This window comes from Panicum hallii, chromosome 3 (genome assembly GCF_002211085.1).
Source record: "Panicum hallii strain FIL2 chromosome 3, PHallii_v3.1, whole genome shotgun sequence".
Taxonomy (NCBI): domain Eukaryota; kingdom Viridiplantae; phylum Streptophyta; class Magnoliopsida; order Poales; family Poaceae; genus Panicum; species Panicum hallii.
This window is the reverse complement of record NC_038044.1, coordinates 26,747,552-26,771,461: the sequence shown is the minus strand read 5'-3', so window position 1 is coordinate 26,771,461 and position 23,910 is coordinate 26,747,552. Positions and strand designations below refer to the sequence as shown.

Here is a 23,910-nt window from a genome sequence, read left to right as displayed (position 1 = left end):
TGTTGTGGATGGGTACTCGGTTGGCACCGGTCAGGGCTGGTCTGGATCCATTCACCGTGTTGGAGAAGGCTGATGTGGCCGGCTTATTCTTGGCATAAGGGCAATTGGCAATGAAATGCCCTGTCTCACGGCAGTTGAAACAGGCCTTAACATTGTTGTTGTCGGAGGCAACCAGGCTTGCATTGCTCTGCGGGGCCTTCATGGTATTCTGGCTCCCAAGCTGTGTGTTAGGGGCCCGTGGTCCTGTCACTTGAGACTGAATCCTATACTGCATTGGGGCCTGAGATCTCGGTGCAGTGTAGCTGAAATTCCTTGGCTTTTGGAAACGGTCCTGTTGGCGGGCCTTACTTTCCAGGAATTTGCGTTTGTTATCCTTCTTCTCTTCGGTTTTGGCCCTTTCCGTAAGGATAGCCTTGTTCATCAGGGTATTGAAGTCAGGATAGATCTGAGGGGTAAGCAAGGTCCGGAGTTCTGGGTTTAGTCCCTTCTTGAACATGTCTTGTTTCTTGTCATCGTCGTTCACTTCCTCCGGTGCATATCGGGCCAACTCCATGAACCGGTGGGTGTACTCTTCCACCATCATGCTTCCTTGCTGCAGTGAGCGGAACTCGTCCGCCTTGCACTTCATGGTGGCCGAAGGGATGTGATAACGGCGGAACTCCCCCACGAATTCCTCCCAAGTGATGGTAAAGGCATCTTCGGCTGCGGCACAATAATTTTCCCACCAGGCTAATGCTGTTCCGGTGAGTTGGTGGGCTGCCAGAAGGACTTTGTCTCGGTCCTGGCATTCAAACGGTTCGAGTTTCCTCTGAATTACTCGTAACCAGTCGTCTGCATCCAAAGGGTTGCAGGATCCGGCAAAGGTGGGCGGCTTGGTCCTCAGAAAGGCTGTCAGCTTGTCATTCATGTTCTGCCCCCGTGGTGGCCGGTTAACGAGGGCATTGGCCAGTGTTTCCAGTATGAGGGTCTGGTTGTGGATTATCTGTGCCAGGTCTCTGAGGGGTGGGGGTGGTGGTAGTTGCTCTCCTCCTTGATGTTCTCCTCGGTTCTGGCTTACTTCCTGTTCTCCCTGAGGAAGATTTTGTCCAACAGACTGCACTCCGGCACCAGCGGCTGCGGGGTTCCGGCTACGGGAGGCCCTTGTGACGCTCCGGGGAGCCATCTGTTGATTGGGTAGAGTGGGGTTACGATTATGTGATGTTTAAGTTGTTTAATTCGTATATAAGGTAGAATCTACCTCCTGCCAGTAGTCACATAAACAAGCAGCACACAACAAACCAGCACACAACATCACACACAACAAGCACAAACAACTTCATTACTGCAAGGGGGTACAGCTTGGGGTAAGACTAGGTCTCGTACTACTCGTCCGAGGTCAGGCCTGAGGGCACGACTTAAGCAAAAGCGGCTGAGGACACATCACTAGGGTGGCGTCGGTTATTTTACTCGCGGGGCGTGCCTTCTTCTGGGGTGGGGAGTGTGAGTACTCCTTGCTCGCCGTTCTCCGGATTTCCATTTGCCAAAGGTTGTGCAGCACCATCTCTTTCTACGGCGGTAGCAGAACCTTCAGGGTTCTCGGATGGGGCTGGTGAGTTTCCAAAGAGTGTTCCCCATCCTATGACGGGTGTCCCGAGTAAAACATGGTCTTCTCCAATCGCCGGGACTGGTGTTCCACTTCGGGTCCATTCTTGCATGCGCCGGTCTCGGGCCTGCCTGAGGCTCTCTTGGGCGACTGCTTCGCTGCTAACCGTGGCTGCGGCTCTTGCCTCGGCTTGGGCTGCTCGGATCTGCTGCAGTCTTACTGCGAGCTCTGCCTGCTCGGCTCGATGGGTCTGCTCTCTCAGAAGGTTGGCTTGCTCATCGAAGAGTTGGTCCAAGGCGGCTAGATAAGTAGCCACTTGGTACAGAGGGCCTTCTTCATGGCGACGTCGTTCCAGACTTCTCATGCGTGCTTCCCAAACTGGGGTTCTGATGGCCGGCGGGAAGAACCTCACTGGTGTGGGGGCGAGGTGTCTTTCAAAAATCTAGCATAAATAACGGAGTGCTTTTCTAACGGCCAAGGGGTAGGTGTCTTGGTGCCTAAAGCCTATGGCAGTCACTCGCCATGGCTGGATGTCGGGATAGCGGTTGCCCCTGGCGATGACCAGGATCACCCTGCAGCGGAGGGTACCATGGTGTTCGTACTCTCTGCTGTAGTACCTTGGGCGTTCCGTAACGCCAAGGCTTTCTAGGGCGTTGATAAAAATGCTGGGAAAGCCAGGTGCTGCTTGGCAATCGCCCTGGGTCCATCCTTCCTCAGCCATCTGAAACAAGGACAGGGTAAACAATCTAGCACAGGTACAAAAGGGAGTAGATAACATTTATTATTGCAACATGGGGGTACAGTTTCCATGGATATGTGGTTATTAGGGTAGGGTTCTAACTTGAAGTGCTACTCCTATCATGGGGATTCTTCCCCGATTCTGATAGGGCGCTTCTTTATTGGGAGGCACCGATCCATCACCTCATCTTCGGTCTGAGTACCTTTATCCCAATGGGTTTCCTCAGGTTCCTCTTCTTCCTCTATCCATCCACCTATTCCTCTGCGGTTTTCGTATTCCTGCATCTGGGCTTGGAGGGTGGCTAAGGAATACTCGGCGCGTGCGGCTCTTATCTGTTGTTCTTCTAGTTCCTGGGTTGCCTTTCTACCCTATGGATTAGCTGCTTCAGTTGTGCCGCCTGTTCGCGGTAGAGTTCATCCAAGCCGGTAAGGTAGATGGATAGGTGGGAGACCATATCTTCTAGGTCTTCTTCTTCTCTTCCGAGTCCTCTCATCCGGGCAATCCAAGTGTGTCCTCTTCCTTCAGTAGGTGGGAAAAATCCCATAGGAGTCCGCTGAAGGTGGTGCTCGTAGATTACACGCAGTCGTCGCAGGGCTTTACGGGCGACCTTTCGGTAGGTGTCAGGGAAGCGAAAGCCAGAGGTGGAGATGAACCAGGGGTCCACATCAGGGTAACAGGTGCTTTTTCCCACAAAGACCATCATGTCGCACCGAAGGGTGCCCTTGGAGGTGTATTCTCGGTAGGCATACTCTGGTGGTTCCATAACTCCGATGCGTTCCAGGCTGAGTATTAATAACTTAGGAAGGCCGGGTTCTGCGTGGCAGATTCCGTCAACCCATCCAATATCAGCCATCTGGAACAAGGCAAGAACCAGTGGTGAGTGAACAGCTAAATCAGAACAAGTCCTGGGGCCGGAAAAGGGTCTCGCTTCTAGGGTCACGTCCTACGGCCAGCCTACGGCTCTGATACCACCTGAAGCGTCCCCCCATCTGGGAAGACTTAAAAGTGATGCTTTATCAGTCCCAGGAGGCTGATAACACTTTTATTACATCAGATGGTACATCACCGTACAACTCTACGCGGTAATGGGCAGTGAAGCGCCACTATCGCGAGGATTACAACTAAAACCCACACTACTACACTAGCTACGAAAAGAGGGTCATCAGAGTCTTGCGCCATGCGGAACTCCAGCGGTGGCCTTAACCACAGGCAAGACTGGGTGCAGGATGAAACCCTACTCGACGTCTTCGGGGAGGTAGTCTGGATCTTCTGCTGTAAAAAGTAAGAGTGGGGTGAGTACAAACGTACTCAGCAAGTCCAATCACACCAACGGGGGGGGGGGGGAATTATAACAGAAATCAATGCACAGGACAGTCCAAGGATGAGGTTAGGGTTTGTTTGCGGAAAACTCGGTTATATGCAAAGGTTCGTTTAAAAATATTTTTCAAAACAAGTTTTTAAGTACCAAGGAGCACATGGTGTTGATCCACACAGGATCCAAGTTTTAAGCCGCTACAGGGCACAACTGTCAGACACTTTCCATACAACCCACACCAGTCCAACCATTCCCAGAGGAAAACATTAGTTATGTGACCACACCGTAACTTGCCCAATACCGTGGGCACGGCTATTCGAATAGATTTTAACTCTGCAGAGGTGTGCAACTTTACCCACAGGTGGGGTACCACAGCACGATCACCTTAGTGTCGGTGTAGATCCCAACTAAGCCATTACCCACCTTAGCTAGACCTGACTAGCCACCACGGGATCCATCAAGGGGTCATTCGACCTATCTCCGAGGTTTAACCGGGGCATAAGTCCCACAGAGCTTATCCCTTCTCCTTGATCACCCGTTGCTCTCAGCTCTCCTGATGGCTATCAGACTAACTAGTGGGATTTATGCTAAGCCGTTGCCCATACAACGGTCAAGTGGTTTGCACGACAGGAAGCTAGGTGAGATGACACATCAACTCGGTCCTTAGAGGTGACAAGATGGATATCTCCCTTCCTCACTCAACCACACAGGTACGAGCACACCAACGGCAATTTACACAGAAATGCCATCCATCCCGTCTGACTCATCTTTCAAAACCACATTTTATCCCTTCCCCCACAAATATTTTTTTTATAAAACCAGGTGGTCAAGGTCTGGTTATCACAAACAAGGGTGGCTATCCTACCATGTTTTCAGCAAACAGAACCATGCAATTTTATAAAACAGGCCACGGGGTTATGTTTATAGAAACTAGGACAGAAATATGCATCAAAGGGCGGGATTGAACTTGCCATCCTCAAATCCTTGCGGGAGATCCTGATCGAAGCACTGTCCCTCGGGTTCGGGGCTGCAGAACTGGTCCTCGTTCGCTTGATCACAGTCGGGACCTTCCTCGTTCACTCCGTGTCCTACGACGCAAACAAACATGCACACAATCAAGCGAAAGAACTAAAAGCTTTTATCATCGGGTTTGAATCGGAAATAATTTAATTATGGAGATAGGGGTAATATTTTTGGGTGGTTTCTTAATGGCATGGTTAGAACTATACTAGAAAGGGCGTGGTAAAGTTTCGGGTCGATCGGAGATCGTTTGGCGCATAAAATGACGAGTTAAAGAGGGTTCGGGGGTTAAACAGGGGTTCAGGGGCTCATTTGTAAACAGTTATGAAATACAAAGGACTTGGTTATAATTTCTGGAAATATTTGGGGCATATTAGAAAGAGGTAGGGGTTTATTTGGTATTAAGTTTACATGGTGGAGGCTAGTTACTTGAATAAATAAAGGTGGAAGGGCTTTTATACAAGGTGACGTATGGGGGGAAGAAATAGAGGGAAAGGGGGGTCTTTGGGCAAAATGCCCTTCTCCTTCCTCTTCCCCGCACAGAACAGAGGAGAGGGGGTGGGGGCGCTCGGCGCCGATTCCCGGCGCCCGGGGCGCCGCGGCGGCCGAGGATAGGGGCAAAAGAGAGGGGAAGGCGAGGGGATTCCATCCCCGGCCTCACCTTGGACCGAGGTGGATCGAGGGGGCGTGCCCACGGGAGCAGGAGGCGGCGGTGCTAGGCGGCTCGGTGTGGCGGCGTTGGGGGCTGGGAAGGCGGCGGGCGGTGGCAGTGGAGAGCGTGGGGGAAGGGTGAGTGGGGCGGGGCCTATTTATAGGCAGAATGAGGCGGTGAGGAGGCCGGGGGCAGGTGGAGGCCGGCGAGCGGCGCGGAGCGCCATTAATGGCGTTCGGCCGTTCGCTTGCATCGTGACGCGGCGTGCGGCGAGGGCGTGGGCGTCGAGGCGTCGTCGAGCACGTGGGGGAGATGCGAGCACAGGGCGATGGCGGGATGCGGCAGGGGAAACAGCGGCGGGCAGCGTGGCAAGCGACGGGCGGCGCGGCCACGCACGGGGAGGGCGCGCGCGTGCGCGCACGGTGCGGCGAGGCGCGGGCCAGGGCGGGGGCGCGAGCGGCGGGCGGCACGGGCGCGGCGCGCGCGTGGGCGCGGGCAGCCGAGCACAGGGGCGTGTGTGCGCACGCGAGGGGAGGGCGGTGTTCGGGAGCAGAGGAAGGGGAGAGGAGAAGAGAGAGAAAGGGAGGAGGAGGGAAAAGGAAGGAAGAAAAGGGAGGGAAAGTAAAGGAAAAAAAGAAAAGGGGTAGGAAAAGAAAAGAGAAGGAAAATGAGGAAAAAGAAAGGGAAAAGAAGAAATGGTGGAAGGAAAAAAAGGAAAGAGAGAAAGGGAAAAAAAAGGTGTCGCGCGCCGGCGATATTCGCGGCGGCGACTACGGCTGGTCGGCCACGCGCTCGCGACATTCGCACGCTGCGCGAGGAGAAAAGAGGGAAATCGCGTCGGCGCTTATCACGGAAAGGCGGTCGCGCGTGGTCGACAGACTGCCGAGCGGTGCGGGATGGGACGGCGACGAGGGAAAAGAGGGCACTGATATTGAAAAAGGGGGGGGCGGGCAGACAGCTGGAGTCGGGCGTCAGAATGACGGCGAATCCGGGAGAGGGTCAGGGTTTAGGGTTGAACGAGCTTTGACGACGAAAAGGTTTTGAACAAAAATATCTTAGCGCGTAATTTAATTTGGTAAATTTTCAGGGTGTCACAGGTACCAGCGGAGGTATGCACTGTAAGACGCCTCTGTGTGTGGCTGCGGCTCGTCCCACACATCGTCAGGTGCGTCTAGCCACCCTCCTACGTACTCCTGCAGCTTGACAACCCAATTGACTTCGTTGGCATGATATCCCCTGCGCGAATATCTGTTGCAAACATTTGGAAGATAATATTATTTCATGATAACGGTTATATAATTAATAGAAAATGAGTTATCAGAAATTTACTTGTGTACGCTTCGCGGCACGGCCTGGAACGCTCAGGGTAGGAGAGGGAAGTGTTGTCGTCGCCCGAACTGTCTCATGACTCGTTCAACGCAGTACGGCTCCAGCTAGTGGTTATTATACCGTACCTTGCACCATCGGTACCGTAAAGCAACACCCACTTCATGTTCGGTTCATTCTCAATCCATTCAGAAAAGGTTTTCACCGCTGATCCGGACCTCCTCCGAGTACGTGCAGTATCTGTTGGCAAAGGACACAAAGCCTCTGCTTCGTCCTGTGCAGTTATGATTTTTGCTGCGTCCTCGCTTCTTTTCTTTCCGGTCAGTTCATCAAGTTTCTGCCACTGCTTGTTAAATTTTTGTTGATTTGTTTCCTGGCATAGCCTCTTGAACATATCCATAAGGTGCTTAATCTTGAACTGCCTGAAAAAATTTGCACCGATGTGTCTCATGCACCACCTACTGCAAACATCACGCCACTTGGCCGGCTCTCCGGTCTCCACACACCCCTCCTGCAAATCTAATATTGCCCTTAGTATGCCGGCGTGACAATCATGTATCAGGCACACATCTTCCCTGTCTCGAACGACTGCAATCCTAACCCGTTCCAGGAACCAGTACCAACTGTCTGTGTTCTCGCTCTCAACGAAAGCAAAAGCAACCGGAAGCAATTGATTATTTCCATCCACTGCAATGGCTGCCAGCATTTGCCCTCTATACTTTCCTGTGAGAAAGGTCCCATCGATACACAGGATAGGCCGGCAGTGTTGGAATGCGTTAATGCATGGACCCAAGCTGAAAAAGGCCCGCTGCAATATGAAGGGCGGACCTTGTCCTCTGTCTAGACTTTTCAGGTTATAATAGCTTTCAGGATTTCTCTGACAAATGACGGCCAACAATCAAGAAATATTATCATATGCAGCCTCGAATGTGCCAAACGTCATCTCTAACACCTTCTGTTTTGCACTCCACGCCTTCCCGTATGAGATGGTATACTTGTACTTTCCTGAATATACCTGATAATAGACTTTGGTTCATATGACATATTGGCTACTATCATCCCGTACATCTCGTTTGCAATGTATTGCGATGTAAGGTTGCGATGGGACTTCTGCACGCCCGGCAAATGACAAGTATGCTAAGTGACAATTGAACATTCCCAATAATCTTTCCATTTGCCCTTATAGGCATGCACCCGCCACAGACAGCCCTCCTTCACACATACCACATCGTACTTACGAGACTTACACTCAACTATTTTGAACTCTCGCATAAGAGAGAGAGACCAACACTTAACAGCTTCCTTCACCTTATCAATTGACTGGTACCTCACACCCTAGACAACTTCGTTCTCCCTGCATTCCCAAGGCACGCTAGGTCCCTCATCTATGACAAGATGACTGAAGTCGCTGCTCACCCATTCTTCAGGCACATCCTCGTCATCATCAAACGAATCCGCATTTATTGCTTCATCGAACTCACGATCTTCGTCTCGCAGCTATTCAACAATATGGGATATGTTCTCCCCCTTATCAACCACGTATTGAGGTGCTGCGGTGCCACCTGCCTCAATATTTGGCTCCTCAACTTCTTCATCAACATCTTCATCTCCGGCAGCAGCTTCGATATTTATCAAAGGCTTCTCGTACACACTGACAAGGAGTACCAGTGGCCATTGCCAATGACTTGCATTTTGCAGATAACTTAACCAGTCATCGTTGCTTGCAAGTGGCATCAGCTCTCAGATCAAAGCGTGAGTGGTACGATTTATGACGCACTGAACACTCACAGTGTGTATCTCCTGATTAATCCTTAGTCCGCTCATTAACCAGTTGCATAGGGATTCAAATGTCCTCTCGTGCGGTCTGGTAATTCTTCTGACCGCACAGTTGAATTCACTTAAATCTACCCCATTCGGCCCATAAATCATATTTCCTTCTCCGTAATATATACTAAAAATACCCTTCTCGGAAGACATATCTGTCAATTATTAATAAACTAGTTATACTACATATTAATACACAACGACCCTAAGTTTCAGCGATATCCAGATTATATTTTCCAGATTCTAAACTATTCAGAACATAAATTATACTAAAAACAATTGAAAATACTAAAAACTATTCAAAATATAACTACCCTAAGAAATATTTCTAAAACAATTGAAAATACTAAAAATTATTCAAAATATAACTACCCTAAGAAATATTGCTAAAAATAATAGAAAATGCTAAAAACTATTCAAAATATAACTAATCTAAGAAATATTTCTAAAAACAATTGAAAATAGTATAAACTATTCAAAATATAACTACTCTAAGAAATATTTCCTAGATTATAGTTATTTTCAAATAATTATACGACTAGAACGAGAATATACCTCCAAACCGACGTGTGAACAGGGCTTCGCCGCTTCCTCTCCTATTTTTTTTTTCTGATTTTTGCTGAATAAAATGGCAATTTGGGGGCAGGTGGGGGCTTATATAGAGGTTGCGGAACCTCCCGCCCGCCCAACAGGCGGGATGCCCCTCCGCAGTCTACGGGCCCCGTACCTCCTGCCCGTTGGGCGGGCGGGATGCCTCCGCGCCTGCGTCAGGGGCCTCTTCGCGAATAAGAAAAGTTTCTTATTCGCGAAGAGGCCCTCCCGAGGGTCTCGGGAAAAGATTTGGCACCTCCCGCCTATTGGATGGGTAGGAGGTGTCCGGCCCCACGCCTCCCGCCCGTTGATCGGGCGGGAGGTACCATTTTTCGAAATTTTCTAAACGGCACCCTTTTTCGAATTTAATTTATTTTTTATCCTTTTTCAAAAAAAATTCGGAGAAAAGGCATGGTGAAGAGCCCAGCTAGACTTTGGCCTATCAAGCGTGGTGGCGGTGTAGGAGAAAAGGCCTGGTCAAGAGCCCAACTAGATTTTGGACCAGTTAGATTGATCCCTCTCACCATTCGACGTCCATCGGCCCATCAAACTTCCTTTTTGTGTGTGTGTGTGTCTGACTGTCTGTGTGACGCAGTGGGCCTACAACAGAATTGTGCCGTGTGCCCCAACTTTTGATTTGGCTATTATTCAATCATGCAATGCGTGTTGGAACAGTGAGCAGATTCGGTAGTAGGACCGTTGTGGCCACTCGTTGTTGCTTCGCATCTCAACGGTCACAGTGAACACGCAAGACGGAAGCTGGAATACACAAGAAAAAAGATTGAAACCGCGAGCACAGCCGGGCGGGAAGCTCGCGTAGCAGCCGCTGGCCATGGCGGCTCCGGCCGGCAGAGCGGCGGGTGCAGGCCGGGTAAGCTAGGTAGGCGGCCGCCAGCCGCTAGGGAAAGAAAGCGAGGCGCCAGCGAAAGGGACGCGACAGGCGCGCACGTGGAGCCTCTTTCCGTGGGAAAAGCGGGCGCGAGTGACAGGCAGACACGGACGGACGGGCGCGGATCCCCAAACGCCGCTGCGCTGCCCCCCTCCTCCCTTTCCCTCCTCTCTGCTCGCCTCGCTTTCCGGCCGGCGATTGGACGCGCCAAAAGCCGCCCCCGGACGCCGGGCCTCTGCCTGCCTGCCTGCTCTCTCGCCCTGCTCCTGCTCTCTCTGCCGTGTCGGCCGGCCGAGCGAGCAGCGTCCGGGCTGCGCTGCGGCGCGCGGCCGTTGTTTCCGTGCGCGCTGCGTCTGCGCGGCCGTCGCCTTGGTGAACGAACCCCTCTCTCTCTCTCTCTCTCTTAATCAGGCGGCCATCATTGCCCGAACCCGACGGCACGCCTCCCTCCGCGGTGTAAGGGTCCGTTTGGTTGTGGAGCAACTTGAATGGAACGGCTCCATTTCAATTTCTGAGAATGGAATCGCTCCATTCTACGTTTGGTAAACGGAATGGAGCCACTCCATTTTTTATTTGGTTGGAGAGCGCAGTGGAGCAGAACCATTCCGTTCCGCGTTTGGTTGGAGAATCATCCCATTCAACACATAGCCGGCGAGCGGTGGCTTGGATCCTTCGGCGGGGCGCCGCCTGGATCCTCCGACGGGCAGGGCGGGGGGTGGGGGGAGCGGCGGCGGCGCCTGGCCGCCTAGATCCTCCGGCGGCGGGGGGGGGGGGGGCGCGGGCGCCTGGGTTCCTCCGGCAGGGGGGGCGCCTGGCCGGGGGCCGGTGCCTGGATCCTCCCGGGGGGGGGGGGGCCTTGGTCCTCCGGCAGCCGGGGGGTGGAGGCGGGCGGCGTCGGGGGATGAGGGGGGCGGGAGGCAGGAAACGAGAGCGCTCGTGTCCGGTCGTTTTGGGCGAGCGCTCTCGTTCCGAATCTCACAGGAATATTCCGCAATGGAGCCATTCCGCTCTTGCTTGCTTACAACCAAACATGCAGAAAAGGGGAGCGGAGCGGCTCTGCTCCGACTCGCCCCCCAACCAAACACACGGTAAAGCAGCGGGCGGACCACGCGCCGCGGCTTTGGGCCTGCCCGCGCGCGACACCGGCCACCACGAACGCGTCCGTTTCGCTCTGCCACACCGAGCGCGCACGGGGGAGGGACGTCGCGCTCGCGCACGGTGCGCACAGACGGGTGGCGTCCGTGCCCCTGATCCATTCGGCCATGGAGAGGTGGAGACGTGTGCCGGGCGTGTGGGTCGGGTCGCTCGCAGCCTCGCACACCACGGCATGGCATTGGCCGGCCGGGGCCCCCCGGATGGCCACGATGAGCAACTGGCCTCCGGGTCGCGACGGGCAGCGTACAGTGCTCGGTCTGTCGGGGCTCGCCGGCTTACCGCAGACGTGGAACAGCTGCCTGAGTCGAGATGATGCTCCGGCCGGCTAGCTCCGGCACGCAACCGCGACACTCGCCGTTGGACTTTACCTGCAGGAAGGGAAAAAACACACTCCAAAACATAGACGCTTGCGATTGGTGCCTGCTGAACTGGCTGCAGCTGCTGCGCCGTAGCCTGCGTCTGCCTGCCTGTAGGCCGGACGTCGCGTCTCCACATCTCTCCGCCATGAATGCGGCCCATGCATCGACGACGCATCGTCGTAATCCTTCTTCAAGGCGATAGATAGGATCGTGTAGGAGCCGCGGGGGGGGGGGGGGGGGGGGGGGGGGGTGTTGGGGCCGAACCGGAACGGGCGGAGCCGGGAAGGAGGAGGAGGACGCGTGATCCAGAGGGTGGCTCCGGTACACGTGCCCACGGAGCGCGTTGAAGGCCCGAACGGAACGATTGAGAGGTGCCCGGCCAATGTACGGTGCGCGCACGCTGCACAGTGATTGCACTGCACCAAGTCGAGCGCTGAGGCAATCATGCCGGAACAGTCTGTCTGTCCAGATGCAGCTACTGTTCGCGCGCTTACGTGGCGTCTCGCGGTGCCCGGATGGCCAGGGGCAGGCATGACCGCATGATCAAGGCATCAAGGATACCTGATGGAATCGCACTTTCGATGAGGAAAAGGCTGTCCAAATAGAGTACACCAAAAAAAAATAAGGAAGGAGTACAGCAAAATTAAGACCCCCGCACTTGGCCACCGATACGAAGAAACATAAAAATAAAAAACTGAAATAAAGCACAATAAATGTTCGTGCCTGTAATGGCACTCATCCAATACATGGAACGAAGCTTGCTACAACCTGTACACGTACCCCCCGCCCCCCAACCACCACCAAAAAAGGAAATCTAAAAATGTCAAAGTTTGTACCTTGAGGATTTGAGAGCCCGTGCAATGTAATGTGAGAGAAGAAACAAGGTACATAGTCTCCACATTGGTTGTTTTCGTGGTTTCTCTCCTTGTTGATTTGCATAGAAAAATCATCCCTCAGCCCTTGGTGAAGTCTTCTTAAGTGATATGCTGTCCAGTCTCACAAAGGTTCTCAAAGTGGTAGCGTAGAGAGGTGTTCATTTGGACAGGGATCCTCTGCAGTACCACTCTCTGCAGTTGAGCCACTGACACGTGGACTCGGGCCCGCACATTAGCGACTCAAGTGCAGCAGCAAGAGGATCTGGTTCCGTCCATTTATAGGGTGGTGTGTGGATTGTATGAGTGTGTCAGTATTGTGTTTTGAGGAACAAATAACTCATTTGCCAGATCATGCAACAATTTTTATTTAAATTGTATAACTACAAATTCCACTGAATATTTCATGACATACATCAAACCCAACTAAGGAAAATAGTAGGTTGGCGAGGATTGTTGACGCTGGTACTTGTCGTTCAGCATGGTCCCATCAAAAATATTAAACAGCTCATAGACTTCACCTTGACTTGTAAATTTCATGTAAAAGTTCTTAGAGTGAAATCGCTATTTGAAATTTCAATATTATTTTAGAGTGGTAACTTTGGCCTTCATAAATTTCAATATTATTTTAGAGTAGGTACTTTTGGCCTCCATAATGAAATTTTGTTTTTATTTAAAGAGTATAGTCCATCAGCAAGTATCAAACTTGTTCGAGGATGCCACATATTTCAACGAACTAATCCAGATTCTTAAACTTATTAATTGTGTTAATTGATGTCCAAGTATCAATAATTAGCATATAATTATCCTTTTTTATGACTGGGTGATATGGCCATCTCTCCTCCATCCTTCATGACCAACTTGGAGCTTTAATCCTGGAGAGAGAGGGGGGGGGGGGTGGGGCGAATGTTAGGAAAATATGTGGGATATAATGGAATTTTACTTTTTTTCATTGCTTGTTTTGTAGGGTCAATTGGGATAGATAAAAATGAAAAATTTGGGTGACACAAATGCCATGTAGGCAGATCAATTGCAAATAAAGATGTTTGTACCCGAGTTAAGTGCTTAATAATTAGTAATTCGGGAACTGTGTAACACCCTCGAATAATTTAGGCTCTAAACTTGTATTATTTCTCACTGGAGATCCAAATATAAATAATTATTAACACAAAATTGCTATGTTATGTGTCGTGACAATATGTTCATGTCTCTCTCCACCTTTCATGACCAACTTGGAGCTCTCACCTTACTACCATATACGCATTTTATTTTGAACTCTTCCTCTTTAATCCCGTCAATCATTGAAACATCTCTGTCAAAAGATTCTTTAGCACCAATGTTCCTTTTCAACTCTGATTTCTATGCATCTAGATTATTCATATGTTTGGATATACATACATCATGCCCCCAGCTTTTACGGCCGTTGAAAACGACGTCGATAAAGATAAATTTTTTTAATTGGCACTTTTCACTTCCATCTGGCTCAAAATGCTACATGAATATTTGTACTATCAAAAGAGATACTACGGTTTGAGTGTTGGTGGTTCTTGCTAAACATTTAACCCGGAAAGGTACATTGCTTGTACACGATCTGGAAAGGTAAGGTACATCTGGAAACAGTACTCACTGGAAGAATTTAATTCGAACGGAGTAGTGCGCTAGTTGATAGTTGGTGGCTACAAACAGCATCTCATAAACGATGAATCACTCATCCTTTTGTTTTTTTTCTTATTTACCAAAGCCAATAAGTCTCTCCACTCCACAAAAAATTATGTTGCAAGGTGACCATGTAACTGAAAATATTACAAAAAGGAAGAAAATTCTTAGAAAGGTCTTATCATCTTCATATACTAGGAATTACAAGATTACTCTGAAGATACCTTCAAGCACCAACCATAAACTTAGAGCACATTAGCCGTCCACTTTTTAGTTGGACATCGGAAAAGGGCAACTGATAAGCCGAAGTTCAAATCCATCTAAAGAGAGAAGAATGAGATCTGCTCTATCAAGTCCCTGTTCAATAATTGCGAGGAGGCTCATCGCTATCCAAGGTACTATAAGGACCCATTATCAATATGTACCTATAGAAATTATTTACTTACTACTTCCAAATCGTTCAGTTATTACTTATAAAATTAGAACATTTATCGACTACTTCTTAATTCCCGAAAGGGTGCCTGTACTGAAAATGCGTTACTGGTTCGACGAGCTATCCACCATCTGGGAAGAAGCCGCCGGCGGCGCACCAGCAGCCGAGGTGAACTCAGCAGCAGCCAACCCGCCACGGTCCAAAACCAGAGCCGATCGAGCGTGAAACGACTCGCCCCTGCCTCAGCTTGACTCGAGGACCTCCTCGCACGCCGCGCAGCACCGGGCAGCTCGCTCGCTCTCGCTCCCATCCCCACACCACCATCCACTCCACTCCACCGTCTCACGAGTACCAAACCATTGAGCACGCGAAAAGGAAGCAAGGCAACCCACCCGAGGAGGAGGAGGAGAGGGGAGAGAAAAAAAAACCAAGAAGCTTTCGCTAGCTGGCCAGCTAGCTCCCCTTCCGATTCGAGCTAGAAAGGCCGCCTGAGCGAGCTCACTAAGCTCAGAGGAGCGAGAGGGAGGGAGGGAGATCGAGGAGGGGCGGGATGGGAGGGGTGACGTCGAGCGTGGCGGCGAAGATGGCCTTCTTCCCGCCGACGCCGCCGTCGTACGCGCTGGTGGAGGACGCCGGGGCCGGGGTCACCACGCTCAGCGGCCAACCCCACCGGGAGAACGTCGAGGTCCTGCGCCTCCGCACGCGCAAGGGGAACACGCTGGCGGCCATGTACGTGCGCCATCCGGACGCCGAGTCCACCGTGCTCTACTCCCACGGCAACGCCGCCGATCTGGGCCACCTCTACCAGCTCTTCCTGCACCTCTCCTTCAACCTCCGCGTCAACGTCCTCGGGTGAGCTCGCCTCCCTCGGCTGCTTTTCCCCTAGTGTGCCTAGCTTCGCGTTGCTTGCTGTCCTGTCCCCTTCTCGGTTTGGCGTGATCTGTGGATGCTCTTAGGCACGCGCCTCTTGGTTGCCGTGCTCCTGGACTACGGGATTGCTTGATTTGTCGCCGTCGATGTGTGAAATCTCACGTTTTGATGCCAAATTCTTTCCTTTTGCTCCCTAGTTTGTTCTGAATTTTACTAATTTGGGGGAATTTCGTGCTTTTGGTATGCTTGTCTCACTTCCCTTTCCTTTGTCCCCGTTAGTTGACTTCCCGTAATCTTCTGTGGGTATGCCCATATTTGAGGATTTTTACGCTTTGGCGTGGGAATATTCATTTCCTTCTTCATAGGTTTCTGGCTTCCTTTCGCCGACTTGGGGATATACATGACGTGATATATGATGATGCCTCGAATTTTGGGTTTACTTTGCTAGTAAAGTTGATGCAAATAGGCTGTGCTTTCAGAATCTTTTTTTAGTATTTCGGATTACTGTTTTTTGGGGGAAAGCGATATATTTTTGTGGGAGTTCGTCTTCGTCCTTTTTTTCTGGAACTTTCTCTGATCTGTTCATTGTATCACGGAATGTTCAGCTACTGGGCTGAAACTTCTGCGCTGCTCAATATCTTGCCTGGCTATTTTGGGGTTTGGTATAGCAGCTTTTCTTGAAGAGGGAAACAGATTCTTGCGCCGGGCAGTCGGCCTGTCATGATGATAGTTTCTGGCTGCCAGCTTTTCTCGAATGTTTGCTATACTTCGAGTGTATTGCTGAATTTGGAATTCTTCAGCTCTTATTTTTTTTTCTTGAAAAAGAATTCTACAATTCATGTTGTGGTTGACCAGTTGATCCTGTGCTTACACCAACTTTTGTATTAGGAGCTGACTTATCCTATCCAAGGGAGAAGTCAGTGACGGTCTTAGATTTTGTTTGACATGAAATAAACGATGCAGTCTCTCCTGGTCAGCTTGATGTGCAATCTGGTTTATTATAAATCAAACAAAAATACTCATTCTTGTAGACTTGGCTCATTGGCTTTGCTAGTTCCTGGGTGGTGCTGAGCAGTACTTCTGTGGTAGAGCAAAACAGCTTCAAAGCTGGTTTAGCTTATTCTTCTCTTTTAATTGGTTGGAGGATTGGAGTGTTCACTTTTCCTTGGGACTGCAAGAAGCTATGTTCTTGTTATATTGTAGGACTAAACATTTCATTTATATTCTCCCTTCTTGCATTACAGATTCAATGTCTCTGCTTGTAGAGAGGTTTTGACATTGCTAAATTGATCTCTTTTGAATCAAATAGACATTTCTGACGATTTTATCTCAGACTGCATATTCTGTCCGGAGTATCTTTAAATTATGCCACGCTACAGACGGCTGTTGCTAAAATGTAACCGTAGTGTCGATGATTGAGACCAATATACTAATTTCATGGCAGATCATTATCTGGATATGTTTCCATTATTGCTATCTTCTTGATGGGCTCTAAATAGATTCCAATTTATGCTGCATCTAGCACTGGATTCTTTTCCATTATGGGATGGGACTGTTTGATAGAGTTTGTTTTTGGCATGTTATGTGTTTGGTAGTGCTTGATTGTCAATTGGCATACTTCAGTATCGCTTCATGATATCCTTTATGGGAAGTTCATCAATGAACTGTAATTGATCTATAAAGTACTGTAAAGTACTTTGGAGTTTTCTAACTTAGGTGCCTCTGTTTATCTCAAGATGAATCTATTTGAAGGAACTTGGATTCGGTCATATTGTCTTATAGTCATTTCCTAAAACAAAAATGGTATGACAGAAACTCAGTCGTATTGTCTTATAGCTTCCATAAAATGAAATTTGGAAAATCAACAGTATTTTGGCACGGATAGCTAGAAGTCAACCTATGAATTTGTTTGCACGTTGATAATATGGAGAACTCCTTGGTTTTTAATTTTGATAGAACATAAAGAACACGTTCCTATGTAAAATTGTAATAAACAGCATAAGCAACTTGTTACATGGTTTTTTCTTGTAACCAGAAGCTAATAGTAACTATGAAACTATGCAGGTATGACTATTCAGGATATGGGCAATCATCAGGAAAGGTATATTGAAGATGAGCAATGCTATTTTTCATAACAAAACCAAGTCAAATCTACTTCGCTAAGTGTTTCCCTTGTCTGGTTTCAGCCGAGTGAGCACAATACTTATGCTGATATAGAGGCCGCTTACAAGTGCCTCATAGAGAACTTTGGTGCAAAGGAAGAAGAAATAATTCTTTATGGACAATCTGTTGGGAGTGGGCCTACAGTAGATTTGGCGAGTCGATTGCCTCGGCTGAGAGCTGTTGTCCTGCATAGTCCTATATTGTCAGGGCTGAGAGTTATGTATCCTGTGAAACGTACATATTGGTTTGACATATACAAGGTTTGTTATGATCTGCTACTCACTGCTTTCAATATTGAGTCACCTGATCTATGCTCTCATGCCCTGCACTATCTCTATTTTATGCTGACAGTTCTCTATTGTTCATTTGCTTCCAGAATATTGATAAAATCCCTCAAGTTAGCTGTCCTGTGCTCATCATACATGTAAGTGTATCTCCAACTTACATTTTTTTTTCCTCTTTCTCAAATTCAATTTGACAATCAATAGTCATATGTCAAGTTATAATCGATAGGTCTGCTTGCTTTTCAATTGTTGCTTTATACGATATGAGAAAAATATTTCAATTATATGCTATAAAAGCAGAGATAAAACCTTAAATTTGGAGTACATAAGTTATTATTAGCCTGCCTATCAACTTGCATTCCCACCTGAAACTCGGATAAGCTACCGCTAGGGGCTTAGTTCATTTGGAGGTGGTTGCCATATAGGTGACTGGCTGTTTGTCCCGGTTGGGTCATTGTTTGTTGTCATGGGCGTGAGTAACTGAAGTCTTGCCGTGTGGGTATGTGTGCATGTGTTTTGGGTGTGTTGCAAACTCTGTGTTCTTAATGCAATGATATGCAGCTCTTTTGTGCATCCGACAAATTTTTTATGGATAAGTTACAAGTGTCGAAGTATATATCACACCTTTCCTCAACAGAATAAGCTTTTGTGGATCCAGTTGCTGAATAAAATTCAATTTTGCATTTGTTTTTGTCAGTTGAGACCCAATAATCTATTAGTCTGGTCTTTGTTGCTCTGTTCTATGTGATGCAATTAAATTATAGTAGTTTCATACAAGCCACTGCTTGTTACTTTGGTCTATCATGTACTTTCAGTTTGCCAAAATGAAAGCACTATTTACAGGTCTGATAAATCATTATCCATGTACTGGACACAGTTCTTATTTTTAAATGTTTGGGTTGCTTCTTGATAACTGGATAAGTTGTGGCGAATAGCTAATAGATCAGTGTATAGTTCTTATCTACCAAAAGCCTCGTCTGATAAAAAGGTTACGAAAGACAGGGTAGTGGGACAAGTGCAAATGATTTGTTAAATTTGCCGTTTTCTTGAATATCTGATTGTTATGCTTGACACGAAGATAGTATGAGATAAGCAGATAACAGTTACTGCACACTAAAATAGTGTTTGCTCTGTTCTGGAAATTTATTATTTCAGTGCACTCATGTTCAATTTGTGCACCTATATGCCTGTGAGTTTTTTTTAAAAAAAACTAATTTGTCGCACCTGTACACCCTTGAGATTTTTTTGACCCGCATTTCACTAAATATATCAACTGGAGGTCTTCTGGTGTTAATAGTGTAAGTAAATGCCCTAGGCTAACGTCATTGACACGATACAGCAACTTGCATTCATCTAGTTGAGTTTCTGTGTCTCTGCTCATCTGAATATTCAATATTGAGTTATTTATGAATATGTTGCATTCTGGCAATGCAGTTTTCAGAGTTGAAATATTGTGTTATCTAATTAGGTATCTGGATCTTACATCAAGTAAGCAGCGCAAACAACACACTCAATAGAAAGCCAAAATAGAAAATACATACAATGATTGTCCCAAGCCAAAATAGAAAATAAATACAATGATTGTCCCCTGGGCATCAACTCGGCAAAAATAAGAATCATTTGAAAAGACGACGTAAAATTCTTCTATCTAGTAATCTGTTGATTGAATATATTTTTCCTTCAAAATTTATTAGAACACAAAGTCACAAACCATTGGACCTATCGTGGTCTGTAACATGTGGACCAGCTGAACACATATAGGACTTTGGATACACCATGCATTACCCTTTTTGGGTTCACATGTCCTTCCCATGTCTCTAGGTACTAGAGGTCAACATTTTTGGAAAAAAACAGTGGGCCATGAATGTCTCGCAGTCATCAAAAACAGTTTGAAGGTGTGATCTGCAGATTTTCTGATGTTAATAACTTGGCCTACCTTTGAATGCATTCTATATGGTAATATTTATGAATGGATGTGCATACTAGGTGAAGTTATATATGGTTTAGAACTCGTATCCACATAGTATTATGGTATAGAGCATGCCTTCTCAATCACATGAGCTATGTAACATTGAAACCAGATGGGTGAGACTTGAGGTCGGTGTAGCTCAGAGCATGTTAATTTGTTAAACAATTCATAGTGCCCTAATATGTGTAGCCACATTGCCTTTTTATCCCCATCTGCAGTCAACTGTGTTGGACCCTTGCAGCTCATGCCATTTGAATGGCACATCTGACAATATGAACAATGTTCATGTGGTCTGAGCTTGTACTCCAGCGCATACAAATAATTGGAGTTACTGTTATGCACATGGAATAGATGGGAACTTTACAGGGATCAGTATGCAATTTATCCTTAGTTGTGGATGAATTTCAGTGCATAACGTTTTCACATTAACCAGAACATTTCTTGGTTTAATTTACTCAAATTCACTCTGCATGTTATTTGCTTGGTTACTGGTGTTGATAACTCTTTTGGTGATATGTAGGGAACTGCTGATGAAGTGGTGGATTGGTCTCATGGTAAGCAACTATGGGAACTTTGCAAAGAGAAATATGAGCCCTTATGGCTCAGGGGAGGGAAACACTGTGATTTAGAGCTCTTCCCAGAATACCTCAGGCACCTCAAGAAATTTGTCCATACAGTAGAGAAGTCACCATCCCATAGGCAAGCCTGGAGGGAAAGTGTGGATCGGATTGAACCATCACGAAAGAGCATCGATTTCTTTGAACCCTCGCGGAAGAGCACAGACCGCAGGGAGAAATCAAGGTCAACCCGAGACAGGACGAGAAATACTGAGCACAGATATAGCAATGTTGAGAAGGTGGACAAACTAAAGATCTCATTCGATCAGTTTGAGAAATCCAGGAGAAGTGTCGACATTTTTGAGAGGCCAAAGAGGAACATTGAGCAGCTGGACTGCGGCCGGAAGAGCGTGGACAGATTGGACAGGATTTGGGCCAGTTGATAAAAAAAGACTTTTTAACATCCTATACAGGTTATACATGGGGGTCGGTTGTTTTGGGGATTTTACTTCTGTATTTATCTGTGTTCACCCATGTGCTGGAAGGTGTAGCATAAGAGTTTGGTGTGCCAATGCAAAGAAAGGAGCGAAGATGAGCTAATCGCTGACGATGGTTTTCTCTGTAGAACTCGTGATGGTTGTTTATGTGGTGGAAGACGTGTATGTTGGTGCTCAACAAATTGTTATTCTGTTAGGGGTGTTAAAACTAAATGACATTTGGTACTAGCCATGGCAGCATTGTGTATAATCTGTTGCTTTGTACCAATAATGTTTTCTTCTCTTTAGTTGAATTGAGCTTACCTATTTGTGCAGATGCTCTTAGTGCTTATGTCTTTTTTAAAGAAGGTTTCCCTGTTTTTATAGAATGCATACAAAGTGTGTTGCATTCTCCTGGGAATTTCAGCTAAGAGTTGTGGGCTGCCCTTCGCTACCAACGTGTAAGAACTGTTGGAATATTTGGGTCCAATAGTGTAAAGGTTCACCATGTAAATTCAAATAATTCCAATAAAATCTCAAAAGCCCATTAGTGCAAAGGTGCATGGCAACAATTTAGTCCCACTTTACTAGTGGAGGTCGAGAAAATCCAACTTAAATAGTTAGATGCTCTCTATGCTCTTGCAAATGTCGGTGAGACGAAGAAGCAAGAACAAGCAAGCAATCACTCGTCTTGCCTCGCCGGGCTCGGGCTCGGGCGAAGGGCGTGCGCACGCGACGTGCGCGTGAATGGTCCGCAAAAAATCCGGTCCAATCCTTGTGGGAACGCGGCTTCCTTTTGCAGATTTGTTTTGCGTGACTGCTTGAACGCTTCCACATCGCCGTCCTCTACGTCCTCGTCGCCACGGCTCGTCTTCCTCCTCGTCAGTGGGGCGCGACTCGGCGTCGTTAAGCGTGCGGAGGTGCTGATCGTCACCGTCATCTTCTTACCCGGTTATTCCGGTCAGCCTAGAGACGTACGGTTTTCTGTCCCTAACTACGTCTTTCATACCTAGTAGAATCTGGTTAGGGTTGATCTTGTTGCTGCAATATTTTATCTTGAATCGCTTAATCAGCATGTTTACATATGTTCGTTTTCTGTACGCACTTTTCTTCATGGTCATATTTTATCTTCGGATTAATTTAAAACTGAAACTCTTATTTATTCAATCAATCCAAAAACCTTATTATAGGAATTTCAGTTTTATGGTTGAATTTGTTGATGCTCTAAGGCCCGAGAAGTTCTCTGGCTAGCACTTTAAGAAATGGCTGTCGGTGTTTTACCAGCTGCCCACCGAGGGATATACCCTAGGTGGTAAATTTGGGTGAGGAGACACCGAGGTCAGGAACTCGAAGGTGCAAGGAACACAAGATGTAGACAGGTTCAGGCCGCGAGGCGCGTAATACCCTACGTCCTGTATGGTGGTTTGTATTCCCTTGGGTGTAGGATGATCTGATGATCTTGTTTTGAGAGGGTCCCTGCCCTCCCTTATATATCCGGGAGGTCAGGGTTACAAGAATCCTAACCGATATCAGCCAAGGAATCGTATCAGAACATATCTCAGTTAGATTCCTTCCGTATCGGTTAGTTTTATCTCTTATTTAAACGGGATAAATAAGAGATAAACGAGATGAATAAGAGATAAGACGGACTTAATCTCTTAAACCTCTTTAAACTACGTTATGTACAAAGTCCCGTGGTCCCGGGTCTGACAAGCCCCCAAGCTCTTCGTAGCTGAGTACTGCAGGCTTATCGAGTACTTTTCGAAGTAGTCTTCGGCTTCTTTGAAGCTCCGTCTTGAAGTCCTTTTTCGAGTACTTACTTGGTTGCATCGAAGCTATGAGGTGCTCATGCCCCGAATTTTATCCTTGATATGGTGTGCGATTGAAAAATCGCACTCCATATGGAGTAGCCCCCGAGCCTTAGGTTGAATCGGAGAATCAGGCTGAGGGTCACATTAGTCTGTAATCCTCCTTAATTTTCAAATAAATTGGAAAAATAAGTAGTCGATGCCACGTATCCTGCAGCCCCCGAGTCTTGAATCCAAATCTCTCAAATGTGGAAATAAGGATCCAAAAGTCGTGGCATGCAATGAAAAAATGTTCCCATGTGAAACAATTGGAACAACGGTACAAGTGATGGAAATTAGATTTTTATAATTCGAAAAACCCCTTTTTTCGGGACAATAGACCCTGAAAAAATGATTAATCGAATAATGTATCCAAAAATCCATCAAACGACCTCTCGGCTTCCGAATATTCCCTTTGACGATTCGTTCCCCTCCGGAATAGTAAAACTGAATCCAGTCGTCGGTTATTTAACCCCGCGGTAACTTGGGGTAAAATCTGTGCTTCCAATCTGCAATCCGCCAAGAAAGCCCCCAAGAAAAACAATGATCTGCCTTCATCCTCTTGAAGAGCCCCAATCCTCCCCCAATCTCCCCGCCCCTCTCCCCGCAGCCCCAGAGCAACTCGTGGCAAGCGGATCCGGAGATGGCGCCCAAGAAATTAGAGAAGGATGGGAAGAAGAAGGAGGTGCAGCCGCCAACCGGGGAGTGGACACACAGTAAGTGCTCCCTCAACGAACTCAATAGGCTTGTTTATGAGGGATTGCTCCAAGACAAGAATTTGTCAATTGGCACCCCTCATTCCGCGAACCATTCCCCATGAAAAATGTTGACGAAATCATCACATTTTACCATTTTGCCGAACGGGGTCTGGCCCTCCCCTCTTGCTCCTTTTTCCGTGGCCTTCTTTACTACTACGGGCTTGAGCTCCATCATCTCAACCCAAACTCCATTTGCCACATCTAAATTTTTATCCATTTCTGTGAAGCCTTCCTCGGAATCGAACCCCACTGGGATCTTTTCTGTTTCCTCTTCCGAGTCAAACCTCAACCCACCACCAAGAATCCATCCATTGTAGGGGGTGCCGGCATCCAACTGCGACAGCAGGCCGGCGACAAGTACCTCTCATACAAATTCCCCTCCAATATTCCCGGGTGGAAAAATCATTGGTTCTATTTCAAAAATCATGCCCCCCAACTCTCAGAAAAAACAAATAATCCACCTGTTGTGAGGCCGGAGTGGAATATTGAGATTTCCAGGGGGGACATGGATCAAGTCGAGGAACTGCTAGAGATCATAGAAGCTAATAAGCTGATGGGAGTGACTGGCGCATC

General features: G+C 47.7%; 1 protein-coding gene across 2 annotated transcripts; it reads left to right on the top strand.

Moving 5' to 3' along the window:
- Positions 1 to 14,524: 14,524 nt before the first annotated feature.
- Positions 14,525 to 21,097, top strand: LOC112886009 (alpha/beta hydrolase domain-containing protein 17B-like). Of its 2 annotated transcripts, none has more exons than XM_025951744.1 (5): positions 14,525 to 15,265; positions 17,348 to 17,384; positions 17,470 to 17,706; positions 17,823 to 17,876; positions 20,236 to 20,328. In XM_025951744.1, exons 1-5 carry the CDS (start codon positions 14,964 to 14,966, stop codon positions 20,326 to 20,328), a joined length of 723 nt encoding a protein of 240 aa, XP_025807529.1. In that variant the 5' UTR covers positions 14,525 to 14,963. The 2 variants fall into 2 exon arrangements, with proteins under 2 accessions (XP_025807529.1, XP_025807528.1); XM_025951743.1 differs by having other exon boundaries at positions 14,550 to 15,265; positions 17,823 to 17,870; positions 20,220 to 21,097.
- The last annotated feature ends 2,813 nt before the right edge of the window (positions 21,098 to 23,910 follow it).